Raw genomic sequence first — 15,025 nt, 5'->3', positions numbered from 1 at the left:
CTCCTGCATACCAGGCGATGGAGTTAACATCTCTATTAACGTACAAGTAGGTTGTACGAATATTAAACCAGTTAAATGAGAGGCAGACACCAGCAGGTTGGAATTATTCTGGAAAGCGCAACTTGATGGTCAAGAATAGTGACGGAGTGGCAGCCAAAGAATGGAACGGGTCCCTTGGGTTAACCGAGATGGCGCGATTAGTTCACCTCATGCACAAGCGCTGGGCGGATTTCGACTTCGCTGGATCACAGAAAATGGCAGTTGCTTGGGAAGGCCTTCTTCATCCAGCAGTTGGTTGAAAATGGCATTTCCAAGTTGAGATTGATCTGTATAATGTGCTACGAATTGTGCCTTTGCAAGAGTAACACTTTTTTCGGTAAAGTCACGTAGGTTAAAAAAGAAAACAAATAAATTAAATCACGTTTCGGAGGCAACACAAGCTTCCGTCTTCAGATGGAACCGTCACAGCAAAATTACTGTATCAGTATCAGTACTGTATCAGTAATTACTGTATCAGTAATTTTGCTGACGGTTCCACCTGAAGACGGAAGCTTGTGTTGCCTCCGAAATCGTCGTGATTTAAGTAACAATTTAGCTTTTTGACTGCTTATTTTGCAGTGTATAAAAATTATTCATTTGCTATTGTATAGGATGCTCAAACGTCCACAGCAGATCAAATAGTGAATTGAATTGTACAGCATTCAAAACAGCTGTGGCAGTATCAGATTCAGCTAGAAGACGTCGTATACAGCCACGCCAGCGTTCCTGGTCGACTACACCCTTCTATTCCGTCACTATCGTTAACACCGACGCAGGAATAACACCGAGACAAATCAAGATATAAATAGCTTTATTTTTTCCCCAACAGCAACAAATTAAACCAATCCCAACCGAGAACGAAAGAACAATGTTCTGCCTCCACAGTAGAAAAACAATTGCTGACTAGTTTTGATCAGGTAGTGCAGGCTACGTGTTTGTTTTGCAGATGATGTGATGCCTTAGATATTGTATGAAGTAAAACGAGCTGTCAATGGAATAGGCATCACCAAAACACATTCAAAATGTATTCTTATTTTATCCCACATCATAAAGCAGCATCTTTATTGCTGTACAACACCATTATAAAAATCTTCAAGTTATCTATATACAGTACAAGCTTTGCAACTGTAATGTATTTAAGGCTGCTTACAATAAGGAGGGGGATTTAATTTAACCAATTTTAACACAGAGTTAACAGGTCGATCCCTTGCTTTGAATGGGTGTTACTACAGAAGACCATTGAATATCGCGGGCATATCGTTCCCAGCTTCGACCTATCGCATGCCAACCTCTTTGTATACCAATTTAGCTATCGTGGGGTCAGCTTTGGACTTTCGCGGGTCGACTGGACTTGTAAGGACTGTATCATTGGCTGATACCGTGGTGCTGGGCGGGCGAGCGACGCAAGTCAGTCAGTGGCACCATCAACCTTTGCCGTGCAAGAATCTTGCGGACAAAGACCCCCCCCCCATAGCCTTAACAGACTGTTGGGGTATTAGTGAGCACTTATGAAGGCCGGCATGGCACACAAAGAGGGTGGGGGTGGCCAGCACCATGCCCAGCCGCCTTCATCTCCCCAGTGGCGATGTTTACACATCGCACCAGGCATGCACTCATTTGAGGCCGAGTCGGCCTATGGGATGCCCAGGACCGATTAAGATAATCGTCACCGGTGTTGGGCGTGAGCGGGAATCAAACTCGGATGGCCGGGTTCCTCGCGCAGCGCGCTAACCTTGACGCTACCGCTCCCCACTTGCGAACACACCTGGTTTAGATCATCGGTAAGTGCAGTATTCAGTATTTAATGTATCTGTTGTTTAATATTTGTATAGGGTTTTACATGTTTATTTCAAGGATTTCGTTTTTAGTCTATTTGGCATACAGTGCAGTATTTCAATTGTGAGGTGTCTATTTTTGGTTGCCGTATACCTAACCCCATTATTTAGGTAAGGCTTAAGAATTGAACATCGCGGTTTTGCCTTTCGCGGAACTTCACAAGAACGTAACTGCCGCGATATTCAACGGTCTCCTGTACAGCAAGTTAACAGTTTGTGTAATAAAAAGTGCACCGTTGAGAATGCAAAAAAATAATATTTGACAGAACTGTTAAAACAATGTTTGTAAAGATAGGCATGTTGGGCTTTCAATATTACCAAAAGAAGTGATTGTATTTTAATGCAAGGCTACATTCTCTTTCATTAAAAACATGCCAGTTATTATGTATCAGCAGAGCAACATTTGAACTTCATTCTCAAAATTACATTTTTATCTTCACACCGTACCCCTGCAAAGATGCGGCTCTGCACACACAGCGTTCCTTCAAATGCAGCAAACAGTAGAAATATATCATGTATACAGCGACAACCCTCTACACCAAAAGCATACCGCACTCACACACACAAGCCTATCCACGGACGCCCTACCATTACCCCGACTCCTCCGTTAATAATAGGTTATCAGCCGCTGCTCCGCTCATCTCAGAGGCTGGAAGTGTGGCTGCGGGTGTTTCTTCCACATCCAGTGGTGGCAATGACGAGCTCTGCGTATAAGGCGTGTCCGTGTTGGCCGATTCTGGCGGTGGCATGGAGGACAGGCCTGGTGCTGCTGTGTACAGCGGTGGGGGTGGCAGTGAGGTTGACGAGGCTTCCTGTGTCGGCGGCACATCGGGCAGGCTTGTCGGGAATGCAGGAATTACTGCAGAGAGTGATGCGGGCAGGCCGCCCGCGAAGGAGATGGGCACCACTGGCGGATATGAGTGCAGGGCAGGGAGGCCTGAAAGGCATAACGCAGTGTTGTTATTCAATGAAATAGAATTCTGTTTTTTTATTATTCTGGACACCTAAATTGTCGATGTATAATCTGATACTTGCAAACATTGTGCAATGGGATGGGGACAATTTTAAAAACAAAGACCATACGTTGCATATAACACCACTGCACTCATTTGGAATTTGTGAAATACTGACTATCTTGATTCTGTATGGAACCTCAATAGTGAAGTCTTGGAATCAATAAAGCACGTTGGTTGAATTACTATAGGCTTCGCAGGTTTATACAATGTTGTGGGAATTTATATTTGTTTGCCTTTATCCCAATTTTATTCTAATTGTGTTGTCATGTCATGCGCAAATGGAATGTCCATTAGAACTCTCTCAGAGCAGTGCATCGCCCTGTATAGAGAAAGTCCCCGTGGTAAGATGACAAAATAGATCCACCTTTCAGGTCCTTTTCAGTGATCTCTTATCCACAAATAGGGGGTGCTGGACTTTCCCATGCATCCTTCTATTAAGATGTTAATATCATGGCAGGAAAAATAATAGTTTTTTTTTATTCCATAATCTGAAAATTTTGGCAAATTAACTGAAAAATCTAATATGCTGGTTGATGGCTAAGGCCATAAACCCCGATATAGTTCAGAAACCGGTTTAATCATGAGTGGCGACATAAATACGATCACGAGATCTTGGTGGTTACTGGCACAGTGCTCTTAAATGAAAATCCCGTGACTACCTCCTCACTTTAACACGAAGGCGTTCCCGACCAATATTCATAATACAGGTTTTTTTTGGTTAGATCGCGTAAATATGCGTGGTTAAACCCGCCACCACCCAACAGCCAATTAGTAAGGGTTGTCACTCAGAGAGAAATACAAATAATTTTAACCGCTCTGATAGCTACAGGCTTAGTTATTAAGTAATACATAATACAATTCCTTATAGAGGAATCACATACTAATTAACTGATTACTAATCGGACTGCATGATGTATACATATCATCCTCCAGCGGAGAATAACAACGTGTACCTCTTACCTGCTGCATTTGGATCAGCAATTCCAAGCTGGCTGATGGGAAGGTTTAATGGTGTAAAAGGAAAGTCTGGTAGTGTGCCAGGCATGACACCTGCAAAAAGATAAACACATTTAACGGTATATTGTCGATGACTACAATGAATAGAATTTTTATTTAAAGATTTTTTTTTTGTAATTATATGTTATGGTGCGCACGTTTTTATTGAGCAGAATTGTGTATATATATAAAAATTACCAGGAGGTAGGGAGGCATTCGTATGGCTTGGTATGAGTGGCATTGTCAGTACACCTGCAGGGTGACATGCAAGACAGCAACATTTTAGAAAAGGTCAAGTTCACTGCCAACTTGTTTGTATGAATATTAAGCGTGTTTTGGTTTTTCAACACGTCGTCAGTTCTATTTCTATCACGGGAAAACACCTTTTTCATTTTTGGCAAAACACCCCTTTTAGCAGATACCACTTTTCAGCCAAGAAATTAGCAATAAAATGTCATTAACCGCCATGAACATTGGGCCCATTGTGTAACAGAAAGCATGGATACGTCAGATTTGTTTTTATATTACAAAACTGTTCAAATGTGCATGCCTGCTATTTACCATCATTCAGTGCACTGGTGACAGACGGGGGCGTGGAGGAAGCCATGGTGCTGAGCGGCAGGCTGGCCATTCCTGGTTCCAAACCGGACATGGTGATAAGCATGGTCGGGGTAGAAGAAACGTTTACTGGAGTTGGGGAGCTCAGCAGTGAGTTGGCAGCTGAGAGGGACACCTACAAAAAATCCACAGGCAAAGGGACAGTAAGCTTTGTTTTCATTACACTGGTTTATATGATCTCCATTTACAGCACATTTCAATGTATTATTGATGCAGGGTTATTAAATAAAAAGTCAGAAAAATATTCCAGTTATTAATCAGCTCTAGATTTTAAGTTTTCGTGACTGCAAGGATTCATACTCTTTGGTTTTTTCGGTAAAGTCACGTAGGTAAAAAATAAATGAAAAAACAACTAAATTAAATCACAACGTTTCGGAGGCAACACAAGCTTCCGTCTTCAGGTGGAACCGTCACAGCAAAATTACAGTAATCTTGTGTTGCCCCCGAAACGTCGTGATTTATTTAGTTGTTTTTTTCATTTATTTTTTATCTACGTGACTTTACCGAAAAAACCAAAGAGTATTAATCAGCTATATGTGCACGTTATTTAATGGGTTTTATTGGTACCAATATTCAGGAAAATTAAGTGCAAATAAAACAGTGGGGAAGGAAGCTTGACCACACCTCAGTGAAGCCGTCCTTTGCACTGGTTGTGGTTGAAGGGCTGATGAGTTTGCCCTCAGTGAAAGGCCGTGTAGGAATCCGATGCAGGTATCCGTAGCCAATCCCACAACCCAGACTGTCGTGGAAAGTATAACACCATAATCACAATGTACAGCACTATGATCTACAATATAAAAATGAAATAAAATATATCACTGTGCATCATTCCGTACTTCTCTCCTTTTGAATTTATCTCCATTGTTTTATTTCATTATTTGCAACATAGTTTACAAATGCATAAACTCACCTGCCCTCACCACCCCAGGCCCCATTGGGTGTGATTACCACCTCTCGGCAGCTGTCAATGTCACTGTTGTACACGTAAAGCTTGAGAGGCTTTCCCTCATGGGATTCGATCATAGTGTACAGATCCTCGGACTAAAAAAGATGCAAAGAATGGATACGCATGTCAATGTAAACTAAAACAATTTTGTTATTTTACCAGGTGAGGCCCACTGAGGTATGAAACCCATTTTCAGAAAAGACCTGGCCACAAATGATAGCTCAACCAAGTGGCTTATCACGTGGAATTTTACAGCAGCCAAATACTCTAAACGCATGTTGATTCTAAATGTGGAGGGAAAAATCGGAGGATCCGGTGAAAAATTCACACGACCACGGGGAGAGACATGCAAAGTCCAAATATACAGCAAATGTCAGGGATGTGATCGAACCAACGATCTCCTGCATAGGTAGTTAACATCTTGCCACCGTGGAGCTCCTGTACTTTAGCAATGTACTTTAGCAATGCAGGTTATTATATTTATTCCTATGTTGCTCTTCATATTCACCAAAGGTTATCACTAATATTAAGACGAATCAACAACGCGTGATAATTGCAGTACAAAAGGTCAAGACAATTACCTCATTTAACACGGCATCGGCTCCAATGATGTAGTCTGAGAAAGGACGCAGTCCTGCCAGAGCAGCTGGTGAGTGTGGCTCCAAGTCCTAAACACATTGGTACATTTTTTTACAATTATAAATCTCCATAATATATGAAGACGGTGTTTATACATACACTAGCTTGTTTGCCCGTCCTAGGACGGAAGCTGTAATATTTGCCCGTCCTAGGACGGAAGCTGTAATATTTTTTAAAAAATTGAGCGGAGTATAATTGTATCTTGTGTCAATTTAATGGCAGTGAATCTTGCACGAAAGTATGTCATCAAACACGTCACTGCATTTCACTGTAGCACTGTATTAATGGCAGTGATTCTTGCACAAAATACCTCATAAAACACCTCACTTCATGTCACTGTAGCACTGTATATAACTGACCTTCAATTTGTTTAAATTCACTGCTCTGATACTTTATTCTCTTCTGCTTTCGGTCGCTGGGGTTGAAATAAATTGGAATTCGATACAATATCTGGAAAATCACCGAGAAATGTCTATTTTACCATAGCGTATAAGCATAAATTAGACTTAACTCTTGTCTCAAGTGCTGAGGAAATAAATAGAGACCAAATCCACTTTGTTGCTGCGTATAATTATTTATTAGATTCACTTTAAATAAACGCCAAAATTAAAGTGAATTTGCGAAAAAAAATATTTCCGCTCGACCTTTTTCTGCACGAGTAGAAAAATCCACCCGCTCATGAATATTAACGACGGGTGGGGGGGGGTGCGGCATGTGGAGTGACGTTACACACAAACAGACCTACTTGGCTCATTATAGTAGTAATAAAAGACACACTGCTATGAGCCCATGTTACCAATGCGATGATTCTATTTCTACGAGCTTTTTTGCCCATCCAAGGACGGGTATATATTGCAGAAAATCTGAAATATTCAATAGAAAAATTGTTCAGCTCATGATTATTAATGAGGGGGGGGGGGGGGGCATGTGGAGTGTGCAAACTTCTTGTGCGTTAGTGTAAATTTCCACGCGGGCATGAATATTAATGAAGGGGGGGGGCTCTTTTGCAGTAACGTCACGCACGGATGTAGCACTGTGCTGCGAATATTTCTTTTTTACCGTCACTTTCTGTAAAAAAACGTCATATTTGAAGCAATTTTACAACCTTCCTCTGCGTTAGTGTAAACATCCACCCACTCATGAAAATTAATGAGGGGGGGTGGGCCTCATGTGGAGTGATGTCACGCGCGGGACAGACAGACATTTCTGAGTGATTATAGTAGGTAATTCTAAAATAGTAGATAAAAATGCATGAGTCACCTAAGACTGATTGGCTTGGTGCTCCAAACACCCGGTCACTTTTTACATGACTTGCAAGACTGCTTTGCCTGTGAGGTGGGAAACCACTCATTCATCATCAACCATGATCTATCTACTGCAGGATTAAGCCTTCCCCAAGTGATTAGCATGGTGACCATTGTCAATCACCTTTTCTTTTACCCAACTCAAAGGTCATCAGTTATAACCATCAATACACATTTCTGGTTACTTCCAAAAGATTGAGCCTCCACTCAATTTTGTTTGACAAAAAATGCTCAAGAACTGTGACTAACTGAAGGACAAATTAGATTCTTAAATAGCTATCATGTTATTCGAGAAATCATAAGTTCCCACTATTCCCATGTTTGAGAGGCTTCAACTCTGTAAAGCCACATGTGGCTGAGCTACTCACAATGTGTGTCCCATTTGACACATAAGCCACATAAATACTTCCAGTAGTTCATATACTTCATCCACGTAATCCCACTAATCCACAGATTCAAATGTCTGCTCATGCACCATGTGGTCCATGCAAGTGTGTGGGGGCAATGCATGCTCACCAGGACGTGCCAGACGTTCTCGTTGGCACCCTCAAAGCTGCAGAAGCGGATACTGACGCCGAGCAAGCCCTGGCCACCCCACAGGTTGCTGGGAGTGATGGAAACATCGCGAACCTTAAGCGTCTTGCTGCTGAACACGGACATTCGTACCGGCTTCTCCACGTTGGCCTTCAGCAGGTCCTTCAGTGTCTCGTTGTCCCTGTCCTGGCCACATCAATTCGCAACAATGAGTACGGTTAACGTCGCTATTCCTGCGCAGATTACGGAGGTTGCAGATAAAACTGTGTTTACGAAAAAGGGAGAAAGGAATGGAGGAATGGTATTCTACACTCATTCATGGCTTTAATTGCACATTTTATTATTAGCTGCTTCTCACCCGTTAAATACTCTACTTTTAAGAACAAAAACAGACCACGCATTCTACGTCTTAACCCCCATTCTACTTTTGTTTTTCCACTTGTTTTTGTTTTAACTGTAACCATCACTCCCCCCATGTACCCCATAGAATGAAGCTTACTGTAAACATCTTATTTAAAAACCTTTTCAAAACAAAACATTTCGAACCTAACAATCTTGGTTCACTTTGATACGTTAATTTCTGGCGTTATTCCAAACTTAGTTGATCTATCAACGTTATGTTATTCGCGAATACAAATAATGTTTTCACATGTACTGTGAACGAAAACGTTGTAATGTTCAAACGCTGAATGAGTAGCTCGTGACATTGATATTCATTCAAATAACATCAGCTCACCAGCCTCGTGTTTCCAATTGATACAATGAAATCAAAGAAGGGCTCCAGACCTGCTCGATGTCCTGGAGAATTTTCCTGTACCTGTAAACACAGATTAGCACGGTTGGCTACGTACGGTGCGAACGAAGTTCAAAATACATACAGACACATATTGAATGAATGGTGGTTAAACACGACACATAGCGTGTTTTCCTCTGAAAACAACCAGAGGCACACGTTATGCAAGCATGCGCAAGCTCATTATTGTTCAGCACATCAAGAGGACAACCACGCTGTTTACATCAGGTAGTCATCGGCATCAGGTAGGTAGTGACCACGGTTGGGTAGGTAAGTCCTGGTGAGCATGCATTAATCAGGTAAGTAGAGACCCGCACATTCGATTGGCAACGAAAGGTGTGAAAGAAGTTTACCATACCACTACCGTTGCCATAAGCCGCACCATCAATAATTGTGCAAATGTTACATTTCGCGTGTAAATATAGTTGGGTAAATTTCGCGAGACGTAGGCATTGTAGCAACACATAGAGCTCTCTCTGGTAACCAGATGGACAGTCCTTAAGGTGAATTATGGCCTTGCGTCAACGTAAAAGCATTTATGGTACGTCCATCGTACAGCCACTCCCTGTCACCTTTGCCATGGCGGTGGCGGCTGCTAAGAGAACGAGGCGGATCTCAAGCACTAAAACAACAACAATACTGATAACAGACTGGGGTGAACAAACCTATGGGGAAAGATTAGGTCGGGGGGGGGCATCATTCAAGCATTGTGCGAAGTTTTAAACATTTGCACGCACTGAAGGAGGGCCGCGGCTTGCTCGAGTCAACACGGAGCTGTCAAGGCGTCGGAGGAATCACGAAGGCGGCGTCTGATGCGTGTTTCGAAGCTAAGCGGTTTTTAAATCGAGGTTAAATCGACACACTTGTCCATCTATTAGCGCCAAAGCATTTAAAAATGCGTTAAAATCACGCAAAAAAAATGCGAGGCCTAACGGCGAAGCCTCGACCTGGCCTGACCCGGACCGGCCGGGCATTGCGTGCTTTCCCCGGCGGGGAGGGGGTGGTTGGGAGGTAGGCTCCGCGGGCGTCCTCGGCGATCGGGAAGGCGTCTTACAAGCCGCGCGTGTCCCCCTCACCCTGAGGACGTGGTAGCCTTCGCTGCCCCCGCCGGGCACCTCGACGCTCTGCGAGCCGCCCATGGTGGTAGGAGGGGGGGTGTGCGTGCGGAGAGCGCCGCTCTCTAATCCGCTCTCGGCGAGGCCTTCTCACAGAAGGCGCACGGGAGGCGCGAGACGTCGGCGACGACTGACGTGGCGCCTCGCGGCGGCGGGGGCGGAGGGGGCGGTGCCCACGCGGATAACGACGCGTGCTGATTGGCGCTGGCTACGTGGGAGGGTTGGGGGAGTGGTGGAGAATTACGCCGGGGGGAGGAGAGGGGTGGGGTGGGAAGGGGGGTGGTGTTAGGAGGGGGGGTTGGAGTAAAGGGTGAGGGGCGAGGGGTGGGGGGAAGGGGAGGGGTTGGGGGGTTGGAGTGAAGGGTGAGGGGCGGGGTGGGGGGGGGAAGGGGCGGGGTTAGGTGTTGGAGTGAAGGGTGAGGGGCGGGGGTAGGGGGAAGGGGAGGGGTTGGGGGGTTGGAGTGATGGGTGAGGGGCGCGGGGTGGGGGGAAGGGGAGGGGTTAGGGGTTGGAGTGAAGGGTGAGGGGCGGGGGGTGGGGGGAAGGGGCGGGGTTAGGGGTTGGAGTGAAGGGTGAGGGGCGGGGGGTGGGGGGAAGGGGCGGGGTTAGGGGTTGGAGTGAAGGGTGAGGGGCGGGGGGTGGGGGGAAGGGGAGGGGTTGGGGGGTTGGAGTAAAGGGTGAGGGGCGGGGGGTGGGGGGAAGAGGAGGGGTTGGGAAGTTGGAGTGAAGGGTGAGGGGCGGGGGGTGGGGGGAAGGGGCGGGGTTAGAGGTTGGAGTGAAGGGTGAGGGGTGGGGGGAAGGGGAGGGGTTGGGGGGTTGGAGTGAAGGGTGAGGGGCGGGGGGTGGGGGGAAGGGGAGGGGTTGGGGGGTTGGAGTGAAGGGTGAGGGGCGGGGTTAGGGGTGTGGGGAGTGAAAAGGGGGCGTGATTATGGGCGGCACGTCAGAATCAGAATATTTATTTTTTCAGGAGGAATTCCGATGAGCTGTGAAGCTCTTTATCACAGATGTTAACCACTGGAGGTCATAACTCTATTATCCGAGTTAATTACCCTTCGAGCTATACAGCTCTTTGTCAAGGGTGACTAGGCCAAGCAGCAACAATTAATAAGATATAAATTATTAAAAATGTAAAATTAAACCAAATTATGTTACAAAACAATTACGTACATTATTTTCGACCTCAATAATGTCTGTCTAAAAGAGTCCAGTGATAGCAGAGTGATGATCCCCAGAGAAGACCCCAGTTGGTTCCAAAACTTTGGAGCAGCAGCTACATGGACCAAGTACCAACCAGTTAAGTCACTCGGAGTGTACCACTCAGCCATCCGGGCAGCCAGGCAGCACATCTTGACGCTTTCTTTATTCACAAAAAAAATCCCTTCAATGCCCGGCTTTGTTTGCGGTCCTCGCTCGCAAAGTTCCCATAGCGACGCACAAAGCGGTCCCTGCGGAGCGACCTTCGGGTCTTTTGTCTCGAAAACATTCCCCTTTGTGGGCGTGAGGAGCTCGCGGCTCTTGTCACTTCAAGTCGTGCCAGCGGCGAGGCCTCCTCGCTTCGGCGGCGTCCCCCGGCACAATCTCGACAGCACAAACGACCATCGGAGTGTCGACTGTTACCCACCGACATTTCATCTGGCTCCTGTCTCTCTCTCTCTCTCTGTCTCTCTATGCTCGTCTCGATCTGTTCCTCTGTCTCCTGGTGGTAACCGGCGCGTTTAAAATTCGGATTATGCGTGCGCGTTCGTGTGGGAAGTTTCTGCCAGGCGCTTCCAAGACCGAGAAGAAGTTGAATGAAAAGTGATTAATTATGTAGTATCCAGACTCGCCGAGGGGGGCCCCTTTAAGATATGCGTTGCTATTTCCGGAGCTTCATTATATCAGGTGCATATACCATGCGCAGGGTGTAATTGTAATTTGTGTAAGGGCTGAAAATGAATGTGATGCGTCATATCACAGTCTACATACAATAATAGCAACAACAAGCGCCATCAGCATTCAAAAGTGCTCTTACGACCGAGATTGTCGCATCAAAGGTACGTGTCGGGGCAAAAAGAGCGTGTGCTATGATTAAAGATGGCAAGCGTGTGTCTGCGTAGAATTCAAATAATGCGCCTTCATTCACTTTGTCTCGCGAATCGGGAACAATATCGCGTCTTCCTTGGCACTAAACGGCTGTTTCCTTACAATCGGTCTTCTACTTTCGGTAGAATTCATTGGTCGGACAATCTGAATGTGATTGATAAGAATCATTGGCCTTCTATGTCGAACTGCTGTATTATGGATATGTGTGAATATGTTCAGCTGCAAAACTGTGCGTCACATAGTTTCAGTTTATTTGTAGCCGTTGGCATTGTTAGAAACGAATCTCTCCCTTGAAAATTGTCTTATTAATGGCAATTAGTTAAACAGAAAAGCTTCACTGACATTAAACCTCTTTTTAAAGGAGGGTTCTGCGTTGGAAAGTTTGGTCAGTTCCATAAAAAAAAGTCTTTGGCTTCATACGAGATAGAACCGGAGTGCCCGGAAGAAAAACAAATCCCATCACGAATACGAGATAAACAATCAAAAGCTCCGCACGGATGGATTGCGTTGTTGCACTGCATTTTCTCTGGCACCTCGACGACCCGCGTCTACAACACCTGGTAACCACAGGTGGTCTCCCATTCACAGAAACTACGAAGCAGGATGAGCCCCGCTTAGCTTCACGCGGTGTCGTGAGATCGGGCGCACTTGGGGTTATTTTTTATCGTATGCAAGAGGCTTGCCTACCTCACTTGCTAATGAAACAACATTACTCGTGTCGTTGTTGCTGTTGCTCTTCACGAAGCGTGCTGCGCAAAGGCAGTGGCTTCTCTCGAGGAGTAAGGCGGACGAGAAGGGGGAGAGGAAAGAGGAGACCACCCTCCTGGAAACTTCACAGGGATGAATGCTCAAAGCTGCATTGTTACTACAGTGCAGCGGTCTCCGCCTGCACTCTGAAAACGCTGACTGCGAGAAAAGCCCTCCGCTCACATGAAGAGAGAAAAGCGAGATCGGAGGTGGGAGCCCTCGCGCGGCGGTCCGTGCGTCCCGTAGCACTCCACCCTCCTCACGTCAGCGAGACGCATGCTCGGCGTATCCCAGCAGCAGCAGCAGCGGCGGCGGCGGCGGGAGCTTAGAGACACCGAGGCAGTGGTCATCCGCGCCGCCCTTTGCAGGTAACAGAGGCGCGCACACACGCGGTCGCGTTGCAGTGGTAACATGCAAATCCACTCCCGGGTCGCTACGTTGACCGGTACGCGTCTTCGCCGGGACACCGTGGAACTGATTGGTCTTCTTCATTCGGAATTAAACAAAATTGAGTTGCTGCGTTGGCACTGGTGCGTGCACCACCGGCGCAATGATAACACTAATACAATCTCCACACATTCGTCAATTCCACATCCCAAGAAGGGAAATTATATAATCGGCGACGTTTCGGGCAATGGCCCCTTTTCGTGTACGTTCAACTTCTCTCGCACCGTGCGTAGCCAACCATGCTAATCGGAGCAGAGGCATGTACGTTTACTTTAGAACAGTAAAATAACAAATGACAGCCCTTTTGTCAATCAATTGCTGAATGAAAGCATCTCCAGCCGTGTCGGACATGGCAGTTGTTTGACCCCTCCTTCGCCATGTTGGTCATTGCAGTTTGATGAAGGGGATATAGGCGCGCGATCGGTTCAGATTTCATTCGGCACTTAATGATGTTAACCGTGGCCGACAATCGTGTTTATGGCAGCAGTGCCCTAACCACTACGCCACTAATTTTGATGTTAAACATAAAAAAAACGGATGTCATTATCATTGATGTCCCATTGTTATCGTGATGAGCGCGCCTCATGTATACTTACGTGGCATAAATGAACTTAATGAGGCTTTATATAACGGGTTGCAAGCGTCGACTACGAGAAGGAAGCATCGCAGATATATTGTGAGAGAGAAACCCACCCCGCTTCATTACGACAGCCCCATTCATGCAAATCCGTGCGCTAATCTCTCAGGATCAAAATGTTAATTTAATGACCCGCGAATTGGTCATAGCTCTCTCTCTCTCGAGAGAGAGATTGTGGCGAGAGTTAACGGGCTGGCGGATACACTGGGATACTTTGAGCGTCCTGTGTGCACATGATATAATATATATATAAAGCACAATTATAAAGGCTTTCTCGTGAATGGACACTTCAGGTTAAGTTGTCGATGGTGACACCAGGCGTCGATCAATCACCTCGATGTATAACCCCTTCTCCTCCTACTCACCCCGGGCGCCGCCACAATCTCACCCACCTCTCCATCTCCCCAACTCTCCACCCGTTGGGCCTCCGCATCGATTGTCTATGTGCACTTCGTAAATTGCGTGCGTGAAGCAAACACGATATCAATATTCTTTGGACTTTCGGTAAAGTCACGCAGATAGTCACGTAGATTGAACCAATCTACGTCACTTTACCGAAAGACCCAAGAATATGAATTCCTGCAGTCACGAAAGCTTTAAGTCACAATATCAATAATTAACACACGCACACACAAACAACACAAAACTCACCGCCGCCCTGTGCTCATCAGTCACCCGCCGCTTGACTGCAGTGTTAGATGTTTGATCAGCTTTGTCAACATCCGTCTAGGAGCGCGCGAAGATCCTGAATGTGTGGCCTCCTCTCCTCCTTACTCCCACCCCTCCCCAACCCCCTCAACTCACGGGACAGACATTGACACGCCGTTAGCAAAGCCCTCGCCCCCATTACGTGGGACAGACGGCATCGCCAGATCGCCACAGCAAGGAGAGAGACGCCCACGCTCTGTGTGCTCGACGGGAATGACGGACGGGACGGTGCGCAAATCGCGCAAAATTTTCCGCACAAATCTCCAGAATTCACGGGCCTGAGAGCGGTAAGGACATTTTGAATTAAGTCGATTTTTCACAGCTGTCCCTGCGTGTTGTTTTTCCTTCTTCTTCGTAGAGAGGGAGGGGGAGAATGTGTTATTTCCTCTCAAGTGTGTCGAGGTGTCTGCACCACCGGCTCTCTTCCCGTGCGACCCCGAAATTCCCCCATCCGCTTTCCCTCCACGGACCGCTCCCCCCCCCCCCCCACGAACTCCTAACAGCACCTGCCTCGCTCTGCGGGACCTCCTCAGTGGGGGGGGGGGGGGTTCTGTCTCGCACCTCCGTAA

General features: G+C 46.3%; 1 protein-coding gene across 1 annotated transcript; it reads right to left on the bottom strand.

The window, feature by feature from the left end:
- Positions 1-833: 833 nt before the first annotated feature.
- LOC144719954 (Golgi reassembly-stacking protein 2-like) lies at positions 834-9,966 on the bottom strand. Its single transcript, XM_078596329.1, has 10 exons — positions 9,797-9,966; positions 8,664-8,744; positions 7,910-8,113; positions 6,032-6,118; positions 5,415-5,545; positions 5,129-5,243; positions 4,448-4,619; positions 4,085-4,138; positions 3,851-3,940; positions 834-2,811 (listed from the first exon to the last, which is right to left on the bottom strand). Exons 1-10 carry the CDS (start codon positions 9,857-9,859, stop codon positions 2,465-2,467), a joined length of 1,344 nt encoding a protein of 447 aa, XP_078452455.1. The 5' UTR covers positions 9,860-9,966; the 3' UTR covers positions 834-2,464.
- Between the last annotated feature and the right edge of the window lie 5,059 nt (positions 9,967-15,025).

The sequence above is a fragment of the Lampetra planeri genome, chromosome 1 (genome assembly GCF_965212315.1).
Source record: "Lampetra planeri chromosome 1, kcLamPlan1.2.h2, whole genome shotgun sequence".
NCBI classification, from domain to species: domain Eukaryota; kingdom Metazoa; phylum Chordata; class Hyperoartia; order Petromyzontiformes; family Petromyzontidae; genus Lampetra; species Lampetra planeri.
This window is presented reverse-complemented; position numbering and strand designations above follow the sequence as displayed.